The 21,100-nt window shown below is 51.4% G+C and overlaps 1 protein-coding gene across 1 annotated transcript in view; it reads right to left on the bottom strand.

Moving 5' to 3' along the window:
- The window catches only part of LOC137524709 (matrix metalloproteinase-21-like), a 181,518-nt gene that overhangs the window by 111,480 nt on the left and 48,938 nt on the right, over nucleotides 1-21,100 (bottom strand). The window contains exons 3-4 of the mRNA XM_068244876.1: nucleotides 16,332-16,471; nucleotides 9,768-9,909 (exon numbers count right to left, since the gene is read on the bottom strand). Of these exons, the coding sequence (XP_068100977.1) occupies nucleotides 9,768-9,909; nucleotides 16,332-16,471 (282 nt within the window). The remainder of the gene's footprint in view (nucleotides 1-9,767; nucleotides 9,910-16,331; nucleotides 16,472-21,100) is intronic.

The following is a 21,100-nucleotide window of genomic DNA, read 5'->3' as shown; positions in this document are numbered from 1 at the left end:
ACACCGCTCGTTCAGCCACACTATATAGCATTCTGTGTACTGTTCTGTGTCTGCTGGGAATAGTGGTACACCGCTCGTTCAGCCACACTATATAGCATTCTGTGTACTGTTCTGTGTCTGCTGGGAACAGTAGTACACCGCTCGTTCAGCCACACTATATAGCATTCTGTGTACTGTTCTGTGTCTGCTGGGAACAGTAGTACACCGCTCGTTCAGCCACACTATATAGCATTCTGTGTACTGTTCTGTGTCTGCTGGGAACAGTAGTACACCGCTCGTTCAGCCACACTATATAGCATTCTGTGTACTGTTCTGTGTCTGCTGGGAATAGTGGTACACCGCTCGTTCAGCCACACTATATAGCATTCTGTGTACTGTTCTGTGTCTGCTGGGAATAGTGGTACACCGCTCGTTCAGCCACACTATATAGCATTCTGTGTACTGTTCTGTGTCTGCTGGGAATAGTGGTACACCGCTCACCCGCCACTGTATAGCATTGTGCTCTGTGTCGCTGCTGGGAATAGTGGTACACCGCTCACCCGTCACTGTATAGCATTGTGCTCTGTGTCGCTGCTGGGAATAGTGGTACTGTATAGCATTTCTGTACTGCCACTGTACTGCTGCCAGTCAGTGTGTACTGTAAGGATAAGTGAAATGAGGAAGAAATCCGGTGAAAGAGGGAGGGGCAAGGGAAGAGGTGTTTCCCCTGACGGTTCACGTACAGGCCACAGGGGAGCACCCAAGAAAACCCACTCAATACCGCCTATGTTGTCCAGGACAACAACCCTCACAAATCCAAAAGAACAGGACCAGATAATTACTTGGATGACCTCTCAAGCGTCCAGCAGTGGGTTAAGCAGCACCAGCACATCACGCACGAGGTCCGAGTCCTCAGCCAGTTACAAGGAGCCAGTGGGCACAAAGCTGACACAACCGGCAGCGACACCACGCACACAACTGCCAGATAACCAGTCCGATGAATTACCTCAGGACACAATGGGGTATTCGCAGGAGCTATTCCCAGCCCAACAAACTTCCACCTTTCAAAGGTCAATGGAGGAACAGCCAGAAATGTTGTGCCTGGATTCACAACCGTTAACTGTGGGAAATGCACCGCGCACTGAAATACAAGGCGAGTCCGAAGAGGACTCGGAAACCCAAATCCCAGAGCAATTTGGGCAGGAGGGGTTGCAATTGCAGGAGGTCGGCCGACAAGATCTGGAAGACGACGTTGGAGTGTGCTGCGCAGAGGTTGTTGTGGGGAGCTCTACTCCACGGCGGCGGCCCACAATGACATATGACGAGTTTGAGGAGATGGAAGAGGAGGGTATGGACAATGTGGACAGAGACCCAGATTTTGTTTGTGAACGAGAACATCGCCGTCGTAGCAGCAGCACAGATGAGTCTGTTGAAGAACCCACTGCTGCACGAGCTCGCCTTGTGCCACAAGGTAGGCGGCGCGCAATTTCAGGCACCACAAGCGTGGAAGTTCAAGTGAGAGGCAAAAGAGGAGCAAACAGAAATCGCCAGCAAGGAGGCAGGTGCTCCAAAGTCTGGGCTTTCTTTGAAGACTGCACTGAGGATGTTACCATGGCGATTTGCAAGGTGTGCAAGACCCGCCTGAGCAGGGGGAAAAGTATTAACAACCTCTCCACCACCAGCATGAGCCGTCACATGCTATCCAAACATCCCACTCTTTGGGCAAACGCGTCAGGACAGGGTACCAGAAACAACACTGCCTCCCTTGGGTTCACCAGACCCGCCTCAGCAGCAGCAGTAGCCCAGCCATTGCGTGGTTCACAACATTCACAAACATCAGACGACGCTGACACTGTCACTTTCCGGAGGAGTGCTCTTGAGGTCTCCCAGTGTTCTTCAAACACAACAACCAACAGCCCTTCCGTGTGCAGCGCTACGGTTCAGTTGTCTGTGTCGGAGATGTTTGAGCGCAAGAGGAAATTGCCAGCAAATGACCCCCGGGCCGTGGCAGTAACAGCCAGCATAGCCAAGCTTCTGGCCTGCGAAATGCTGCCATATCGATTGGTGGAGACAAACAGCTTCAAGGGCATGATGTCAGTGGCCATCCCACGTTACGTGGTTCCCAGCCGCTACCACTTTGCACGCTCTGCAGTGCCTGAGTTGCATGAGCACGTGGTCAGCAAAATAACCCGAAGCTTGAAGAATGCCGTTGCCTGCAAGGTTCACCTCACCACTGACACCTGGACGAGTGCGTTCGGCCAGGGTCGATACATCTCCCTTACCGCGCACTGGGTGAACCTTGTGGAGCCTGGCAGCGATTCCTCACCTGCTACGGCACGGGTGTTGCCCACGCCACAAACAGCTGCACCGCCGTCCCTCCCACTGGATAACAGCAGCACCTACCTCTCTGACTCCTTCTCCTCCAACGCATCTCAAAGCTGTACCTCATCCGGAAACGCTAACCCAGCAGCAGTAGGATCGTGGAAGCAGTGCAGCACAGCTGTTGGCATGCGTCAGCAAGCGTTGCTGAAGCTAATCTGCCTTGGGGATAAGCAGCACACAGGGGAGGAAATTTGGAGGGGAATAAAGGAACAGACGGATTTGTGGCTGGCACCGCTGGACCTGAAACCGGGCATGGTTGTGTGTGATAATGGGAGTAATCTCATTCGCGCTTTAAGGTTGGCTAAGCTGACACACATCCCTTGCCTGGCGCACGTGATGAACCTAGTAGTTCAGCGGTTCCTGAGGACATACCCAGGCGTGGCCGATCTGCTGTTGAAGGTGCGTCGAGTGGCCAAACATTGTAGAAATTCCAGTACTGCTTCGGGGGCACTCGCCAAGATGCAGGAGCGCTTCAATCTCCCCCACCATCGCTTGCTGTGTGATGTCCCTACGCGCTGGAATTCTACGCTGCACATGCTAGCCCGCTTTTGCGAGCAGAAGAGTGCAGTGGTCCAGTACATGACGGCGCAGTACCGAGGCGCATCCGGCCAGCTGCCAAGCTTCTGTGGATCCGATTGGGCCAACATGTTGGACCTCTGCCAAGTCCTCCAAAATTTTGAGCAATCCACGTTGCTTGTGAGCAGTGACAACTCTTCAGTCAGCATTACCATACCACTGCTGTGTTTACTGAAGAGGTCGATGTTAAAAATCAAGGAAACAGCTGTCATGATGCAACTGGGGGAATCTGAAGGAGAAAACGATCAGCGTGATGGTACCAACATCAGGCCATCCGCCTCAGGGAACGCTGGCCCCAGCAGCTATGACGAAGAAGAGGAGGAGGAACAGCTGGAGTTGGAGCAGGAATTTCATGCCACCACTGACGAGGGCCAGAGCGGTGCACGTTGGACTTCCACAATTCAACGCGAATGGTCAGCAGAAGCAGACCAGGAGGAAGGTGACGACTATGATGCATCACAACAACTATCACAACGCTCAGAAGAGGATGATGAGGATTCTGGTAGGACTCTGGCACACATGGCTCAATTCATGCTAGACTGCATTGAACGTGACCCACGCATTGTGCGCATTCTGGACAACACCAATTACTGGGTTTATACCCTTCTGGATCCACGGTACAAACACAATGTTCCAAAACTGCTCGAAGAAAGAGTCAGACAGGTCAAAATGGAAGAATACCAGCAGGCCCTTGTGGAGACTTTAGAGAGGAGATTGACATCCTCCCCCTCCTCTAGCCAGTTGTACGCCGACAGACTGACTTCCGCAAACCCAGGAGGGCAGCAAACAACGCAAGCCGCAGCTAGTACCCAAAAGGGAATGGTATCGGCAGTGTCCTTGGAGTGGGAAAATTTTCTGACACCCATGCAGCCGCAGCCCACTGAACAGCAAGCGTGCAGATCCACCTCCAACACCGATCGCCTGGAGAAGATGGTCAAGGACTACATGTCAGATGGCGTAGCTGTGTCGAACCATCCATCTGCACCCTTCAACTATTGGGTATCGAAGCTAGACACCTGGCACGAACTGGCAATGTACGCAATAGAGGTGCTGGCTTGCCCAGCAGCCAGCGTTATGTCGGAACGCTGTTTCAGTGCTGCCGGAGGCATCGTCACAGATCGGCGTATCCGCCTCTCTACAGAAAATGCAGACCGTCTGACTCAAATTAAAATGAATCAATCCTGGATTGGAAATGACTACGCAACACTCCAGGACCCCAACCAAGTAACATGACCAATGAACATCTGGGATGGTGTAGCGTTTCCGGTCCCTGTTTATTGAACCTCTCATCTGTATTAAATTTATGACTGCATGGCGGCAAAAAGCATTGCTGCTATATCCGCACGCTTTTTGTCCTCATGCAAGGCCTGGGTTGTTGTGTCTCACAAAGCGTGGCCTTCTCCTCCTGCGCCTCCTCCTGTTCCATCACGTCTGCTGCTGCTGGGTTAGCGTTGCCGCGTGGTCCCTGTTTATTGAACCACTTATCTTTATTACATTTATGACTGCATGGCGGTACAAAGCATGCTATCCGCACGCTTCCTGCCCTCATGCAAGGCCTGGGTTGTTGTGTCTCACAAAGCGTGGCCTTCTCCTCCTGCGCCTCCTCCTGTTCCATCACGTCTGCTGCTGCTGGGTTAGCGTTGCCGCGTGGTCCCTGTTTATTGAACCACTTATCTTTATTACATTTATGACTGCATGGCGGTACAAAGCATGCTATCCGCACGCTTCCTGCCCTCATGCAAGGCCTGGGTTGTTGTGTCTCACAAAGCGTGGCCTTCTCCTCCTGCGCCTGCTCCTGTTCCATCACGTCTGCTGCTGCTGGGTTAGCGTTACCGGTCCCTTTTCCTGGAACCTCTTATATGTATTACATTTATGACTGCATGCCGACAAAAAACATGTTACCTGTGCAAAGAAAACAGACATTTCCCGCATTTAAAAGACAGTTTTCCCTTTGAAACTTTAAAATTGATTTTCTCAAAAACTATAAGCTCTTTTTGCTAATTTTTTTTTTCCTCTTGTACCCACTCCCAAGGTGCACATACCCTGTAAATTTGGGGTATGTAGCATGTAAGGAGGCTTTACAAACCACAAAAGTTCGGGTCCCCATTGACTTCCATTATGTTCGGAGTTCGGGTCGAACACCCGAACATCGCGGCCATGTTCGGCCTGTTCGGCCCGAACCCGAACATCTAGATGTTCGCCCAACACTAGTAACAAGTAGTAACAGTAAGTACAACTAACTAATTACAATAATCAATCAGTAATCAGAAGGAAATAGAGTGTGTGTAGTGTGTACTCAGACAGTGAGTGCACACACGCAGGAGCTAGTAGTAGCCGATGAACAGTGACTGAGTGTCCTAGACTCCTAGTACAGTAAGAGTAACAAGTAGTAACAGTAAGTAACTAACTAATTACAATAATCAATCAGTAATCAGAAGGAAATAGAGTGTGTGTAGTGTGTGTACACAGACAGTGAGTGCACACACGCAGGAGCTAGTAGCCTATGAACAGTGACTGAGTGTCCTAGACTCCTAGTACAGTAAGAGTAACAAGTAGTAACAGTAAGTAACTAACTAATTACAATAATCAATCAGTTATCAGAAGGAAATAGAGTGTGTGTAGTGTGTACACAGACAGTGAGTGCACACACGCAGGAGCTAGTAGCCGATGAACAGTGACTGAGTGTCCTAGACTCCTAGTACAGTAAGAGTAAGTAGTAACAGTAAGTAACTAACTAATTACAATAATCAATCAGTTATCAGAAGGAAATAGAGTGTGTGTAGTGTGTACACAGACAGTGAGTGCACACACGCAGGAGCTAGTAGCCTATGAACAGTGACTGAGTGTCCTAGTACAGTTACAGTTTATAACTACAATACTAATACAATAAGTAGTAAAGGACAGCAGAAATACTGGTATAGATGAGAGAAATAAACAGAGGACAGGAGGACAGCTGCCCACACAGGCAGGCCCTGAGGCCTAGACCTGTAAGCTTGCAGCAGCTGGCCTGTCTCTATGTAACACACAAGCTACTAACTAAAATACAATGTCTATCTAACTAACAACAATATAGGTGTATATGGCAGGTGTATGTTAGCAAAAACGCTAGGTAAATGACCACAATAAAGCTCTTGCTAAGCCAAAGCACAAAGGAGCAACTCTCTCTCTATGCAAGTCTCAGGCAAGCACGGAGAAACCTAACATGGCGGCCGCTATTTATAGGGTAGGGGCTGGCCAGGGTCCCCCTCTGTGATTGGCCTCCGTCAGAGGGCCTGGGAGCCCTCTGATTGGCTCTAAGGACATCAATCTGGGCTATGACGCTATTCGAGCTCGGTACCGAGCTCGAATAGCGCCGTTTTGCTCGAATAGCTCGAATAGTGAATGGGCTATTCGAGTGTACTCGAATAGCCCATTCGAATAGCTACAGCTATTCGGAGCTCGAATACCGAGCTCGAATAGCTGAGAAAGAGCTCGAATATTCGAGCTACTCGAATATTCGAGCTCTGCTGAGCACCACTGGTTCTGTGAACCCACCACTGCATACCTGTTCAGTGAACCCACCACTGCATACCTGTTCAGTGAACCCACCACTGCATACCTGTTCAGTGAACCTGCCACTGCATACCTGTTCTGTGAACCCACCACTGCATACCTGTTCAGTGAACCTGCCACTGCATACCTGTTCTGGGAACCCGCCACTGCATACCTGTTGTGTTCAGTGAACCCGCCACTGTATACCTGTTCAGTGAACCTGCCACTGCATACCTGTTCTGTGAACCCGCCACTGTATTCCTGTTCAGTGAACCCGCCACTGCCGTCACTACACAAACAGCTGTTTGCGGTGCGTTACACGGTGAGTTTGGTGTGTCAGTGTGAAGCAGTACCTTAATTACACTACCTGATTGATGTATACACATGCAAGATGTTTTAAAGCACTTTAGGCCTGTCATTTAGCATTCAATGTGATTTCTGCCCTTAAAACGCTGCTTTGCGTCAAATCCAGATTTTTCCCGGGGACTTTTGGCGTGTATCCCACTCCGCCATGCCCCCGTCCAGGTGTTAGACCCCTTGAAACATCTTTTCCATCACTTTTGTGGCCAGCATAATTTTTTTTTTTTTTCAAAGTTCGCATCCCCATTGAAGTCTATTGCGGTTCGCGAACTTTAACGCGAACCGAACCTTCCGCGGAAGTTCGCGAACCCGGTTCGCGAACCTAAAATCGGAGGTTCGGCCCAACTCTAATGCACAGAGAGATGTGCAGAGAGATACACAGAGACAGAGAGATGTGCAGAGATGTGCAGAGAGAGGGCAGGGAGATGTGCAGAGAGATGTGCAGAGAGATACGCAGGGAGATGTGCAGAGAGATGCACAGAGAGATGTACAGAGAGAGGGCAAAGAGATGTGAAGAGAGATGTGCAGAGAGTGGGCAGAAAGATGTGCAGAGAGATGTGCAGAGTGACGGACAGAGAGATGCACAGAGAGAGGGCAGAGAGATGCGCAGAGAGATGTGCAGAGAGTGGGCAGAGAGATGTACAGAGAGATGCGCAGAGAGATGCGCAGAGAGTGGGCAGAGAGATGTGCAGAGGGTGGGCAAAGAGCGTGCAGAGAGATGCACAGAGGGATGTGCAGAGAGTTGGCAGAAAGATGTGCAGAGAGATACACAGAGAGATGTGCAGAGAGATGCACAGAGAGAGGGCAGAGAGATGTACAGAGAGTGGGCAGAGAGATGTGCAGAGAGATGCGCAGAGAGTGGGCAGAGAGATGTGCAGAGTGACGGGCAGAGAGATGTGCAGAGAGTGGGCAGAGAGATGCACAGAGAGATACACAGAGACAGAGAGATGTGCAGAGAGATGTGCAGAGAGATGTGCAGAGAGAGGGCAGGGAGATGCGCAGAGAGATGTGCAGAGAGTGGGCAGAGAGATGTGCAGAGAGAGGGCAGGGAGATGCGCAGAGAGATACACAGAGACAGAGAGATGTGCAGAGAGATGTGCAGAGAGATGTGCAGAGAGAGGGCAGGGAGATGCGCAGAGAGATGTGCAGAGAGTGGGCAGAGAGATGTACAGAGAGAGGGCAGAGAGATGTGCAGAGAGAGGGCAGGGAGATGCGCAGAGAGATACACAGAGACAGAGAGATGTGCAGAGAGATGTGCAGAGAGATGTGCAGAGAGAGGGCAGGGAGATGCGCAGAGAGATGTGCAGAGAGTGGGCAGAGAGATGTACAGAGAGAGGGCAGAGAGATGTGCAGAGAGAGGGCAGGGAGATGCGCAGAGAGATACACAGAGATATGCACAGAGAGAGGGCAGAGAGATGTGAAGAGAGATGCACAGAGAGATGCGCAGAAAGATGTGCAGAGAGATGTGCAGAGTGACGGACAAAGAGATGCACAGAGAAAGGGCAGAGAGATGTGCAGATAGATACGCAGAGAGATGTACAGAGAGATGTGCAGAGAGAGGGCAGAGAGATGTGCAGAGAGTGGGCAGAGAGATGTACAGAGAGATGCGCAGAGAGTGGGCAGGGTGATGTGCAGAAGGTGGGCAGAGAGATGCGCAGAGAGTGGGCAGAGAGATGTGCAGAGGGTGGGCAGAGAGATGTGCAGAGAGTGGGCAGAAAGATGTGCAGAGAGTTGGCAGAGAGATGTGCAGAGAGATACACAGAAAGATGTGCAGAGAGTGGGCAGAAAGATCTGCAGAGAGTTGGCAGAGAGATGTGCAGAGAGTGGTCAGAGAGAAGTGCAGAGAGTGGGCTGAGAGATGTCCAGGGAGTGGGCTGGGCTGAGAGGCGCACAGGGAGTGGGCAGAGAGGCACACAGGGAGTAGGCAGAGAGGCGCACAGGGAGTGGGCAGAGAGGCGCACAGGGAGTGGGCAGAGAGACGCACAGGGAGTGGGCAGAGAGACGCACAGGGAGTGGGCAGAGAGGCGCACAGGGAGTGGGCAGAGAGGCGCACAGGGAGTGGGCAGAGAGGCGCACAGGGAGTGGGCAGAGAGACGCACAGGGAGTGGGCAGAGAGGCACACAGGGAGTGGGCAGAGAGGCGCACAGGGAGTGGGCAGAGAGGCGCACAGGGAGTGGGCAGAGAGACGCACAGGGTGTGGGCAGAGAGGCGCACAGGGAGTGGGCAGAGAGGCGCACAGGGAGTGGGCAGAGAGACGCACAGGGAGTGGGCAGAGAGGCGCACTGGGAGTGGGCAGAGAGGCGCACAGGGTGTGGGCAGAGAGGCGCACAGGGAATGGACAGAGAGGCACACAGGGAGTGGGCAGAGAGGCGCACAGGGTGTGGGCAGAGAGGCGCACAGGGAATGGACAGAGAGGCACACAGGGAGTGGGCAGAGAGACGTACAGGGAAGGCAGAGGGCCACAGCATGAATCTCCCCCTTTGTGTACAGCTCGCTCAGCCCTGCTCTGGCAGTGGGTTGCTCCAGAGTTAATAACTGGCCTCTGCTTGCATTTTGCACCACAGTGTGACACACAAACACAAACACTGTGCCAAGCACTTGCAGGCGGCAATGCAAATGAAGAGTACAGCTAGGTGGATGGGCGACTGCACACAACTTTTTGTTTTAAGGGCCTGCCCAGTGCCCACACTAATAATTCATGTGGGTGCTTTGCCGGGGCTATGGTTCACATATATCAGAAGAGAAGATATATCACATAAATTAGTTTGACAAGCATATCGAGTGTCTGTGCCAAGAGCAGCAAGCCACACCTATCATCATCACATGACGCTCCAGGCGTGTCCAGTGGTGGATGAGGAGAACCTGTCTTTCTACCACTGGTGGTGACCCCATAAAACATATGAAAACCATAGACAAGGGCCCCCTTGTGACCTCCTCACCATAGATCCTTTGTATGGCTTTGCGGTCCACCACGTCCAGTTCCATCCTGCTATTGGCTGGAATGTAGCTGGGCTGCATGACGGAGGAGGCTTCATTCATGTGACTGAGGCCCAAGACATGTCCAATCTCATGGGAAGCCACCTGGAAGAGACACGTGGGACATACATGGCACAGAGGCTATACTGACACTGCTGGACACTGAAGGTTATTCCAGATGTAAACAAGACAACTGCTCCCATTGCAATACTAAAATAACTCATGTATTAAGCAGTGTTTCCATTGGGTGGAGTTTCTTTTTACCTGAGCAGTATGTACAACTGATGGCTACTCCCAATTTCCAAAAAGCCTTTGGGCAGGTTCCATTACATTGTGGGGGAGGCATCATACACCTGCAGTAATATAAGTCCCACTCCCTCTCCCTCCTGGTAGGGTAGAATGGTTTCACCCCTCAGTATGTAATCAGCTGCCACACACAACTCCATGTGAAGAACCTTACAGACAGAGCCGGCACTACCATAGAGGCAAAGGGAGCAATCGCCCTAGGGCCCCAGAGCTTGTAGGGGCCCCCAAGGTGTCTCCTCCCTTAATTGTTCCTCCCAGTGGCCTCTGCAGAGTCTCTGGAAGAGTAGGGTCTCACCTGTGCTGGTGGGCAGGTGAGATGCTACACTGCCAAAGGGCCCAGGTGGGAAATTTGGATGCTACAATGGGCACATAATGCCACTTTTTGGTCAGGGGATGTCTGTTGGAGGGCCTCCGGTTAATTTTTTCCCTGGGGCCACACTGTTACTTGAGCCGGCCCTGCTTACAGAAGGCACAGAGCCGACCTGATGACTGACCACAAAAAACGGCTGATCTCCAACAAAGGTTCCTCCGTCGAGCACCTGAGAGCAGGCCTGTTGACCAACGACAAGAAATGTCTGACCTCTGAAAAAGCATACTGCACCGAGTTCCTGAGAGCAGACCTGGTGGCCAACTACAAGAAACGTCTGATCTCTGACAAAGCTTCCTCCACCAAGCTCCTGAGAGCAGGCCTGGTGACCGACCACAAGAAATGTCTGACCTCCAACAAAGCTTCCTCCATCGAGCAGATGAGAGCTCACCTGGTGACCGACCACAAGGACTGCCTGACCTCCAATGAAGCTTCCTACACCAAGTACCTGAGAGCAGACCTGGTGACCGACCACAAGAATTGTCTGATCTCGGACAAAGCTTCTTCCACCAAGTACCTGAGAGCAGACCTGGTGACCGACCACAAGGACTGCCTGACCTCCAATGAAGCTTCCTCCACTGAGCACCTGAGAGCAGACCTGGTGACCGACCACAAGAATTGTCTGATCTCGGACAAAGCTTCCTCCACCAAGTACCTGAGAGCAGGGATCCATCTGAAAATGGCGCCTGCGAATAATGGCGCACGGTGTTACCGCTAATCCGTTTGCTGCTTATCGCTATTTAACGTTAAAGCCTTATTGTTATTTAGCGTTAACACAGAGAACCCTCTCTGTACCTATCCCTAACCCCTAAACCTCCCCTGGTGGAGCCTAACCCTAACCACCCCCCTGGTGGTGCCTAACACTAACCACCCCCCTGGTGGTGCCTAACCCTAAGACCCCCCTGGTGGTGCCTAACCCTAAGACCCCCCTGGTGGTGCCTAACCCTAAGACCCCTCTGGTGGTGCCTAACACTAACCACCCCCCTGGTGGTGCCTAACCTTAACCACCCCCCTGGTGGTGCCTAACCCTAAGACCCCCCTGGTGGTGCCTAACCCTAACCACCTCCTGGTGGTGCCTAACCCTAAGACTCCCCCCCAGTGGTGCCTAACCCTAACCTTGACAGTGTTACATTAAATCCATTCACCGTTTTGCAGTTAAACAATTTCTGCAGTTTGGCGTTATTGATAAATAACGTTACTGTGGGCAATAACGTCTGCTGTTTGGCAAATGAACGGCACTATTGATAAATAACGTTAGTGTGTGCCGTTTTTCTTTTTTTTTCCCTGTGCGCCATTATTATGCAGTACTAACGATAAATAGCGATAAGCGTATCTTTCTAATGCGGCGCCATTTTTATGCATAGGCTCTGTGCGCCATTATTCACTGATCCGGAGAGCAGACCTGGTGACCGACCACAAGAAACATCTGAGCTCCAACAAAGCTTCCTCCACCGAGCACCTGAGAGCAGACCTGGTGACCGACCACAAGAATTGTTTGATCTCCGACAAAGCTTCCTCCACCAAGTACCTGAGAGCCTACCTGGTGACCGACCACAAGGACTGCCTGACCTCCAACGAAGCTTCCTACACCAAGCACCTGAGAGAGCAGACCTGGTGACCAACCACAAGGACTGCCTGACCTCCAACGAAGCTTCCTCCACTGAGCACCTGAGAGCAGACCTGGTGACCGACCACAAGGACTGCCTGACCTCCAACGAAGCTTCCTCCACCGAGCACCTGAGAGCAGACCTGGTGACCGACCACAAGGACTGCCTGACTCTCAATGAAGCTTCCTCCACCGAGCACCTGAGAGCAGACCTGGTGACCGACCACAAGGACTGCCTGACCCTCAATAAAGCTTCCTCCACCGAGCACCTGAGAGCAGACCTGGTGACCAACCACAAGAATTGTTTGATCTCCGACAAAGCTTCCTCCACCGAGCACCTGAGAGCAGACCTGGTGACCAACCACAAGGACTGCCTGACCTCCGACAAAGCTTCTTCCACCAAGTACCTGAGAGCAGACCTGGTGACCAACAACAAAAAATGCCTGACCTCCAACGAAGCTTCCTCCACTGAGCACCTGAGAGCAGACCTGGTGACTGAGGACAAGAAACGTCTGACTTCCAACAAAGCTTCCTCCACCGAGCACCTGAGAGCAGACTTGGTGACCGACCACAAGGACTGCCTGACCTCCAACGAAGCTTCCTCCACCGAGCACCTGAGAGCCTACCTGGTGACCGACCACAAGGACTGCCTGATCTCCAATGAAGCTTCCTCCACCGAGCACCTGAGAGCAGACCTGGTGACCGACCACAAGAAACATCTGAGCGCCAACAAAGCTTCCTCCACCGAGCACCTGAGAGCAGACCTGGTGACCAACCACAAGAAACATCTGAGCGCCAACAAAGCTTCCTCCACCGAGCACCTGAGAGCCTACCTGGTGACCAACCACAAGGACTGCCTGACCTCCAATGAAGCTTCCTACACCAAGCTCCTGAGAGCAGACCTGGTGACCGACCACAAGAAACATCTGACTTCCAACAAAGCTTCCTCCACTGAGCACCTGAGAGCAGACCTAGTGACCGACCACAAGAAACATCTGAGCGCCAACAAAGCTTCCTCCACCGAGCACCTGAGAGCCTACCTGGTGACCGACCACAAGGACTGCCTGACCTCCAATGAAGCTTCCTCCACCGAGCACCTGAGAGCAGACCTGGTGACCGACCACAAGAAACATCTGACCTCCAACGAAGCTTCCTCCACTGAGCACCTGAGAGCAGACCTGGTGACCGACCACAAGAAACATCTGAGCGCCAACAAAGCTTCCTCCACCGAGCACCTGAGAGCCTACCTGGTGACCAACCACAAGGACTGCCTGACCTCCAATGAAGCTTCCTCCACTGAGCACCTGAGAGCAGACCTGGTGACCGACCACAACAAACATCTGACCTCCAACGAAGCTTCCTCCACCGAGCACCTGAGAGCAGACCTGGTGACCAACCACAAGGACTGCCTGACCTCCAACAAAGCTTCCTCCACTGAGCACCTGAGGGCAGACCTAGTGACCGACCACAAGGACTGCCTGACCTCCAACAAAGCTTCCTCCACTGAGCTCCTGATAGCAGACCTGGTGACCGACCACAAGGACTGCCTGACCTCCAACAAAGCTTCCTCCACTGAGCACCTGAGGGCAGACCTAGTGACCGACCACAAGAAACACATGATCTCCAACAAAGCTTCCTCCACTGAGCACCTGAGAGCAGACCTGGTGACCGACCACAAGGACTGCCTGACCCTCAATAAAGCTTCCTCCACCGAGCACCTGAGAGCAGACCTGGTGACCAACCACAAGGACTGCCTGACCTCCGACAAAGCTTCTTCCACCAAGTACCTGAGAGCAGACCTGGTGACCAACAACAAAAAATGCCTGACCTCCAACGAAGCTTCCTCCACTGAGCACCTGAGAGCAGACCTGGTGACTGAGGACAAGAAACGTCTGACTTCCAACAAAGCTTCCTCCACCGAGCACCTGAGAGCAGACTTGGTGACCGACCACAAGGACTGCCTGACCTCCAACGAAGCTTCCTCCACCGAGCACCTGAGAGCCTACCTGGTGACCGACCACAAGGACTGCCTGATCTCCAATGAAGCTTCCTCCACCGAGCACCTGAGAGCAGACCTGGTGACCGACCACAAGAAACATCTGAGCGCCAACAAAGCTTCCTCCACCGAGCACCTGAGAGCAGACCTGGTGACCAACCACAAGAAACATCTGAGCGCCAACAAAGCTTCCTCCACCGAGCACCTGAGAGCCTACCTGGTGACCAACCACAAGGACTGCCTGACCTCCAATGAAGCTTCCTACACCAAGCTCCTGAGAGCAGACCTGGTGACCGACCACAAGAAACATCTGACTTCCAACAAAGCTTCCTCCACTGAGCACCTGAGAGCAGACCTAGTGACCGACCACAAGAAACATCTGAGCGCCAACAAAGCTTCCTCCACCGAGCACCTGAGAGCCTACCTGGTGACCGACCACAAGGACTGCCTGACCTCCAATGAAGCTTCCTCCACCGAGCACCTGAGAGCAGACCTGGTGACCGACCACAAGAAACATCTGACCTCCAACGAAGCTTCCTCCACTGAGCACCTGAGAGCAGACCTGGTGACCGACCACAAGAAACATCTGAGCGCCAACAAAGCTTCCTCCACCGAGCACCTGAGAGCCTACCTGGTGACCAACCACAAGGACTGCCTGACCTCCAATGAAGCTTCCTCCACTGAGCACCTGAGAGCAGACCTGGTGACCGACCACAACAAACATCTGACCTCCAACGAAGCTTCCTCCACCGAGCACCTGAGAGCAGACCTGGTGACCAACCACAAGGACTGCCTGACCTCCAACAAAGCTTCCTCCACTGAGCACCTGAGGGCAGACCTAGTGACCGACCACAAGGACTGCCTGACCTCCAACAAAGCTTCCTCCACTGAGCTCCTGATAGCAGACCTGGTGACCGACCACAAGGACTGCCTGACCTCCAACAAAGCTTCCTCCACTGAGCACCTGAGGGCAGACCTAGTGACCGACCACAAGAAACACATGATCTCCAACAAAGCTTCCTCCACTGAGCACCTGAGAGCAGACCTGGTGACCGACCACAAGGACTGCCTGACCTCCAACAAAGCTTCCTCCACCTGGACTGAGCCATCAAATCTTTATTCCACTCAATGCAAACCAATGTACAGCATTTATGCAGGGGCGTAACAATAGACCCTGCAAGGGATGCCTCCGCAGGGGGGTCCAGAAGCCACAGGGTGCCCGTGGGGGGAAAAGTTTGAGAGACTGACAAACTAAAGGCATGGAGAGAAAAAACTTATTCTGCTCTTGCACCATTGTTATATATTAACTGCATGTGTCCACCACACAGATGAGGACTCGTACACACTTTGGAATTTGTACACTGTCCCTGCTCCCTAGGGTTCATAAAAAACATCTGTCTCTCACTGCTGCAAAGATCTGATGACGTCATGTACAACATTACAAACAAAGGAGTTACAGATTTAAAAAAAAGTTGTAGACTGTCCCTTATTCAGCAATCGCTCCAAAGAGATTCCTAGATTCTTATCACACACAGGCTAATGACCTTATGGCATCTGATTACTTTTACAACACAGTGGAGTGGGTAAGATTGATGTCTGACTGTCCCTGCCTCATTTAGAGCTTGTTGTTATGGGCGACAGGCAAGTTGCGTTGACTCTACCCCACATACCGTGGCTCCGCCCCCGCACAATCTACCTATCAGACTGTTATTTGGCGTGAGGGGGCCCTGTAGGTTTGCCAAGTGTGGGGCCCAGAAAATTCTGATGGCGGCCCTGACTGGGAGCAGAGCTGCAACGAGGGACTTGTCAGCTGCAAGGGGCTGGAGGAAGCCCCGGGTAAGTAGATCTGGGGGTAGCATAGATTGCCTGACGTTTCCTTTAAGTCTAAGTGTTTTTATCTGCATGGGGAAAACCCATTGGTCCTCAGTTTTCCTGTGCAGAAAGTGAGGGAGATCAGATGGGGAAGGGGGGGGGGGGGGGGGGGGGGGCAGTGATGTCTAGTTACACCCCTGCATTTATGTAATGTTGTTTTCTGGATTTTGGGTTGATATTCTGTCTCTCCCTCAAAATCAAGCTGCCATAAAAGTGCCAAACTGATTGTTTCTTTGTAAGTAGGTTATCAGGGAATGAAATCATTCTTTTCCCCACTGATAATGAATATTATTGTATGCTGTGTTTGCTTCCTGTCTGTGGGGTGTTTAGCAGGCAGTACTAATAACAATAGCAATAGCCTCCCTCCCCCCACCACTCACCTTCAGAAGGCTGATCCCCTGGTCGCTGTTTGGGGGCACAAAGTGTTCATCATCATCGAAGTGGATGTCTCCAAGTTGCCATGCGTGAGCGAATTCTCTGCCCATCCCATCAAAGAGCTGAGAGCAGCCCAGGTGGCGACCTGGAAGACAAGTCCCATCAGAACTCTCCACCACAGCTCATATACTTCACATCAGATGTCTCCACCACAGCTCATATCCATCACATCAGAACTCTCCACCACAGCTCATATCCATCACATCAGATGTCTCCACCACAGCTCATATCCGTCACATCAGATCTCTTCACCACAGCTCATATCCATGACATCAGATGTCTCCACCACAGCTCATCATACCCATCACATCAGATCTCTCCACCACAGCTCATATCCGTCACTTCAGATCTCTCCACCACAGCTCATACCCATCACATCAGATCTCTTCACCACAGCTCATATCCGTCCCATCAGATCTCTCCACCACAGCTCATATCCGTCCCATCAGATCTCTCCACCACAGCTCATATCCGTCCCATCAGATGTCTCCACCACAGCTCATCATATCCATCACATCAGAACTCTCCACCACAGCTCATATACTTCACATCAGAACTCTCCACCACAGCTCATATCCATCACATCAGAACTCTCCACCACAGCTCATATACTTCACATCAGAACTCTCCACCACAGCTCATATCCATCACATCAGATCTCTCCACCACAGCTCATATCTGTCCCATCAGAACTCTCCACCACAGCTCATATCCGTCCCATCAGAACTCTCCACCACAGCTCATATACTTCACATCAGATGTCTCCACCACAGCTCATATCCGTCCCATCAGAACTCTCCACCACAGCTCATATCCCTCACATCAGATCTCTCCACCACAGCTCATATCCATCACACCAGAACTCTCCACCACAGCTCATATCCCTCACATCAGATCTCTCCACCACAGCTCATATCCCTCACATCAGATGTCTCCACCACAGCTCATACCCATCACATCAGATTTCTCCACCACAGCTCATATCCCTCACATCAGATCTCTCCACCACAGCTCATACCCATCACATCAGAACTCTCCACCACAGCTCATATACTTCACATCAGATCTCTCCACCACAGCTCATATCCATCACATCAGAACTCTCCACCACAGCTCATAGCCATCACATCAGAACTCTCCACCACAGCTCATATCCATCACATCAGATCTCTCCACCACAGCTCATACCTGTCACATCAGAACTCTCCACCACAGCTCATATCCGTCACATCAGATCTCTCCACCACAGCTCATACCCATCACATCAGATCTCTCCACCACAGCTCATATCCCTCACATCAGATCTCTCCACCACAGCTCATATTCATCACACCAGAACTCTCCACCACAGCTCATATCCATCACATCAGATCTCTCCACCACAGCTCATATCCGTCCCATCAGAACTCTCCACCACAGCTCATATCCGTCCCATCAGAACTCTCCACCACAGCTCATAACCATCACATCAGATCTCTCCACCACAGCTCATATCCATCACATCAGATCTCTCCACCACAGCTCATATCCATCACATCAGAACTCTCCACCACAGCTCATATCCGTCCCATCAGAACTCTCCACCACAGCTCATATCCCTCACATCAGATCTCTCCACCACAGCTCATATCCGTCCCATCAGAACTCTCCACCACAGCTCATATCCCTCACATCAGAACTCTCCAACACAGCTCATATCCGTCACATCAGATCTCTCCACCACAGCTCATACCCATCACATCAGAACTCTCCACCACAGCTCATATACTTCACATCAGATGTCTCCACCACAGCTCATATCCATCACATCAGAACTCTCCACCACAGCTCATATCCGTCCCATCAGAACTCTCCACCACAGCTCATACCCATCACATCAGAACTCTCCACCACAGCTCATATACTTCACATCAGATGTCTCCACCACAGCTCATATCCATCACATCAGATCTCTCCACCACAGCTCATATCCGTCCCATCAGAACTCTCCACCACAGCTCATATCCCTCACATCAGAACTCTCCAACACAGCTTATATCCGTCACATCAGATCTCTCCACCACAGCTCATACCCATCACATCAGAACTCTCCACCACAGCTCATATACTTCACATCAGATGTCTCCACCACAGCTCATATCCATCACATCAGAACTCTCCACCACAGCTCATATCCGTCCCATCAGAACTCTCCACCACAGCTCATACCCATCACATCAGAACTCTCCACCACAGCTCATATACTTCACATCAGATGTCTCCACCACAGCTCATATCCATCACATCAGAACTCTCCACCACAGCTCATACCCATCACATCAGAACTCTCCACCACAGCTCATATACTTCACATCAGATGTCTCCACCACAGCTCATATCCATCACATCAGAACTCTCCACCACAGCTCATATCCGTCCCATCAGAACTCTCCACCACAGCTCATACCCATCACATCAGAACTCTCCACCACAGCTCATATACTTCACATCAGATGTCTCCACCACAGCTCATATCCATCACATCAGAACTCTCCACCACAGCTCATACCCATCACATCAGAACTCTCCACCACAGCTCATATACTTCACATCAGATGTCTCCACCACAGCTCATATCCATCACATCAGAACTCTCCACCACAGCTCATATCCGTCCCATCAGAACTCTCCACCACAGCTCATACCCATCACATCAGAACTCTCCACCACAGCTCATATACTTCACATCAGATGTCTCCACCACAGCTCATATCCGTCACACCAGAACTCTCCACCACAGCTCATATCCGTCCCATCAGAACTCTCCACCACAGCTCATACCCATCACATCAGAACTCTCCACCACAGCTCATATACTTCACATCAGATGTCTCCACCACAGCTCATATCCGTCACACCAGAACTCTCCACCACAGCTCATATACTTCACATCAGATGTCTCCACCACAGCTCATATCCGTCCCATCAGAACTCTCCACCACAGCTCATACTCATCACATCAGAACTCTCCACCACAGCTTATATACTTCACATCAGATCTCTCCACCACAGCTCATATCCATCACATCAGAACTCTCCACCACAGCTCATATCCGTCCCATCAGAACTCTCCACCACAGCTCATATCCGTCCCATCAGAACACTCCACCACAGCTCATATCCCTCACATCAGATCTCTCCACCACAGCTCATATCCCTCACATCAGATCTCTCCACCACAGCTCATATCCGTCACATCAGAACTCTCCACCACAGCTCATATCCGTCCCATCAGAACTCTCCACCACAGCTCATACCCATCACATCAGAACTCTCCACCACAGCTCATATACTTCACATCAGATGTCTCCACCACAGCTCATATCCATCACATCAGAACTCTCCACCACAGCTCATATCCGTCCCATCAGAACTCTCCACCACAGCTCATACCCATCACATCAGAACTCTCCACCACAGCTCATATACTTCACATCAGATGTCTCCACCACAGCTCATATCCATCACATCAGAACTCTCCACCACAGCTCATATCCGTCCCATCAGAACTCTCCACCACAGCTCATACCCATCACATCAGAACTCTCCACCACAGCTCATATACTTCACATCAGATGTCTCCACCACAGCTCATATACTTCACATCAGATGTCTCCACCACAGCTCATATCCGTCACACCAGAACTCTCCACCACAGCTCATATCCGTCCCATCAGAACTCTCCACCACAGCTCATACCCATCACATCAGAACTCTCCACCACAGCTCATATACTTCACATCAGATGTCTCCACCACAGCTCATATCCGTCACACCAGAACTCTCCACCACAGCTCATATACTTCACATCAGATGTCTCCACCACAGCTCATATCCGTCCCATCAGAACTCTCCACCACAGCTCATACCCATCACATCAGAACTCTCCACCACAGCTCATATACTTCACATCAGATCTCTCCACCACAGCTCATATCCATCACATCAGAACTCTCCACCACAGCTCATATCCGTCCCATCAGAACTCTCCACCACAGCTCATACCCATCACATCAGAACTCTCCACCACAGCTCATATACTTCACATCAGATGTCTCCACCACAGCTCATATCCGTCACACCAGAACTCTCCACCACAGCTCATATACTTCACATCAGATGTCTCCACCACAGCTCATATCCGTCACATCAGAACTCTCCACCACAGCTCATATCCGTCACATCAGAACTCTCCACCACAGCTCATATCCGTCACATCAGATCTCTCCACCACAGCTCATATCCGTCACATCAGATCTCTCCACCACAGCTCATATCCGTCCCATCAGATCTCTCCACCACAGCTCATATCCGTCACATCAGAACTCTCCACCACAGCTCATATCCGTCACACCAGAACTCTCCACCACAGCTCATATCCGTCACTTCAGATCTCTCCACCACAGCTCATATCCATCACATCAGAACTCTCCACCACAGCTCATATCCGTCACACGAGAACTCTCCACCACAGCTCATATCCGTCACTTCAGATCTCTCCACCACAGCTCATATCCATCACATCAGAACTCTCCACCACAGCTCATATCCGTCACACCAGAACTCTCCACCACAGCTCATATCCGTCACATCAGAACTCTCCACCACAGCTCATATCCGTCACTTCAGATCTCTCCACCACAGCTCATATCCGTCACATCAGAACTCTCCACCA

Source organism: Hyperolius riggenbachi, chromosome 1 (assembly GCF_040937935.1).
Source record: "Hyperolius riggenbachi isolate aHypRig1 chromosome 1, aHypRig1.pri, whole genome shotgun sequence".
Taxonomy (NCBI): Eukaryota; Metazoa; Chordata; class Amphibia; order Anura; family Hyperoliidae; genus Hyperolius; species Hyperolius riggenbachi.
This window is presented reverse-complemented; position numbering and strand designations above follow the sequence as displayed.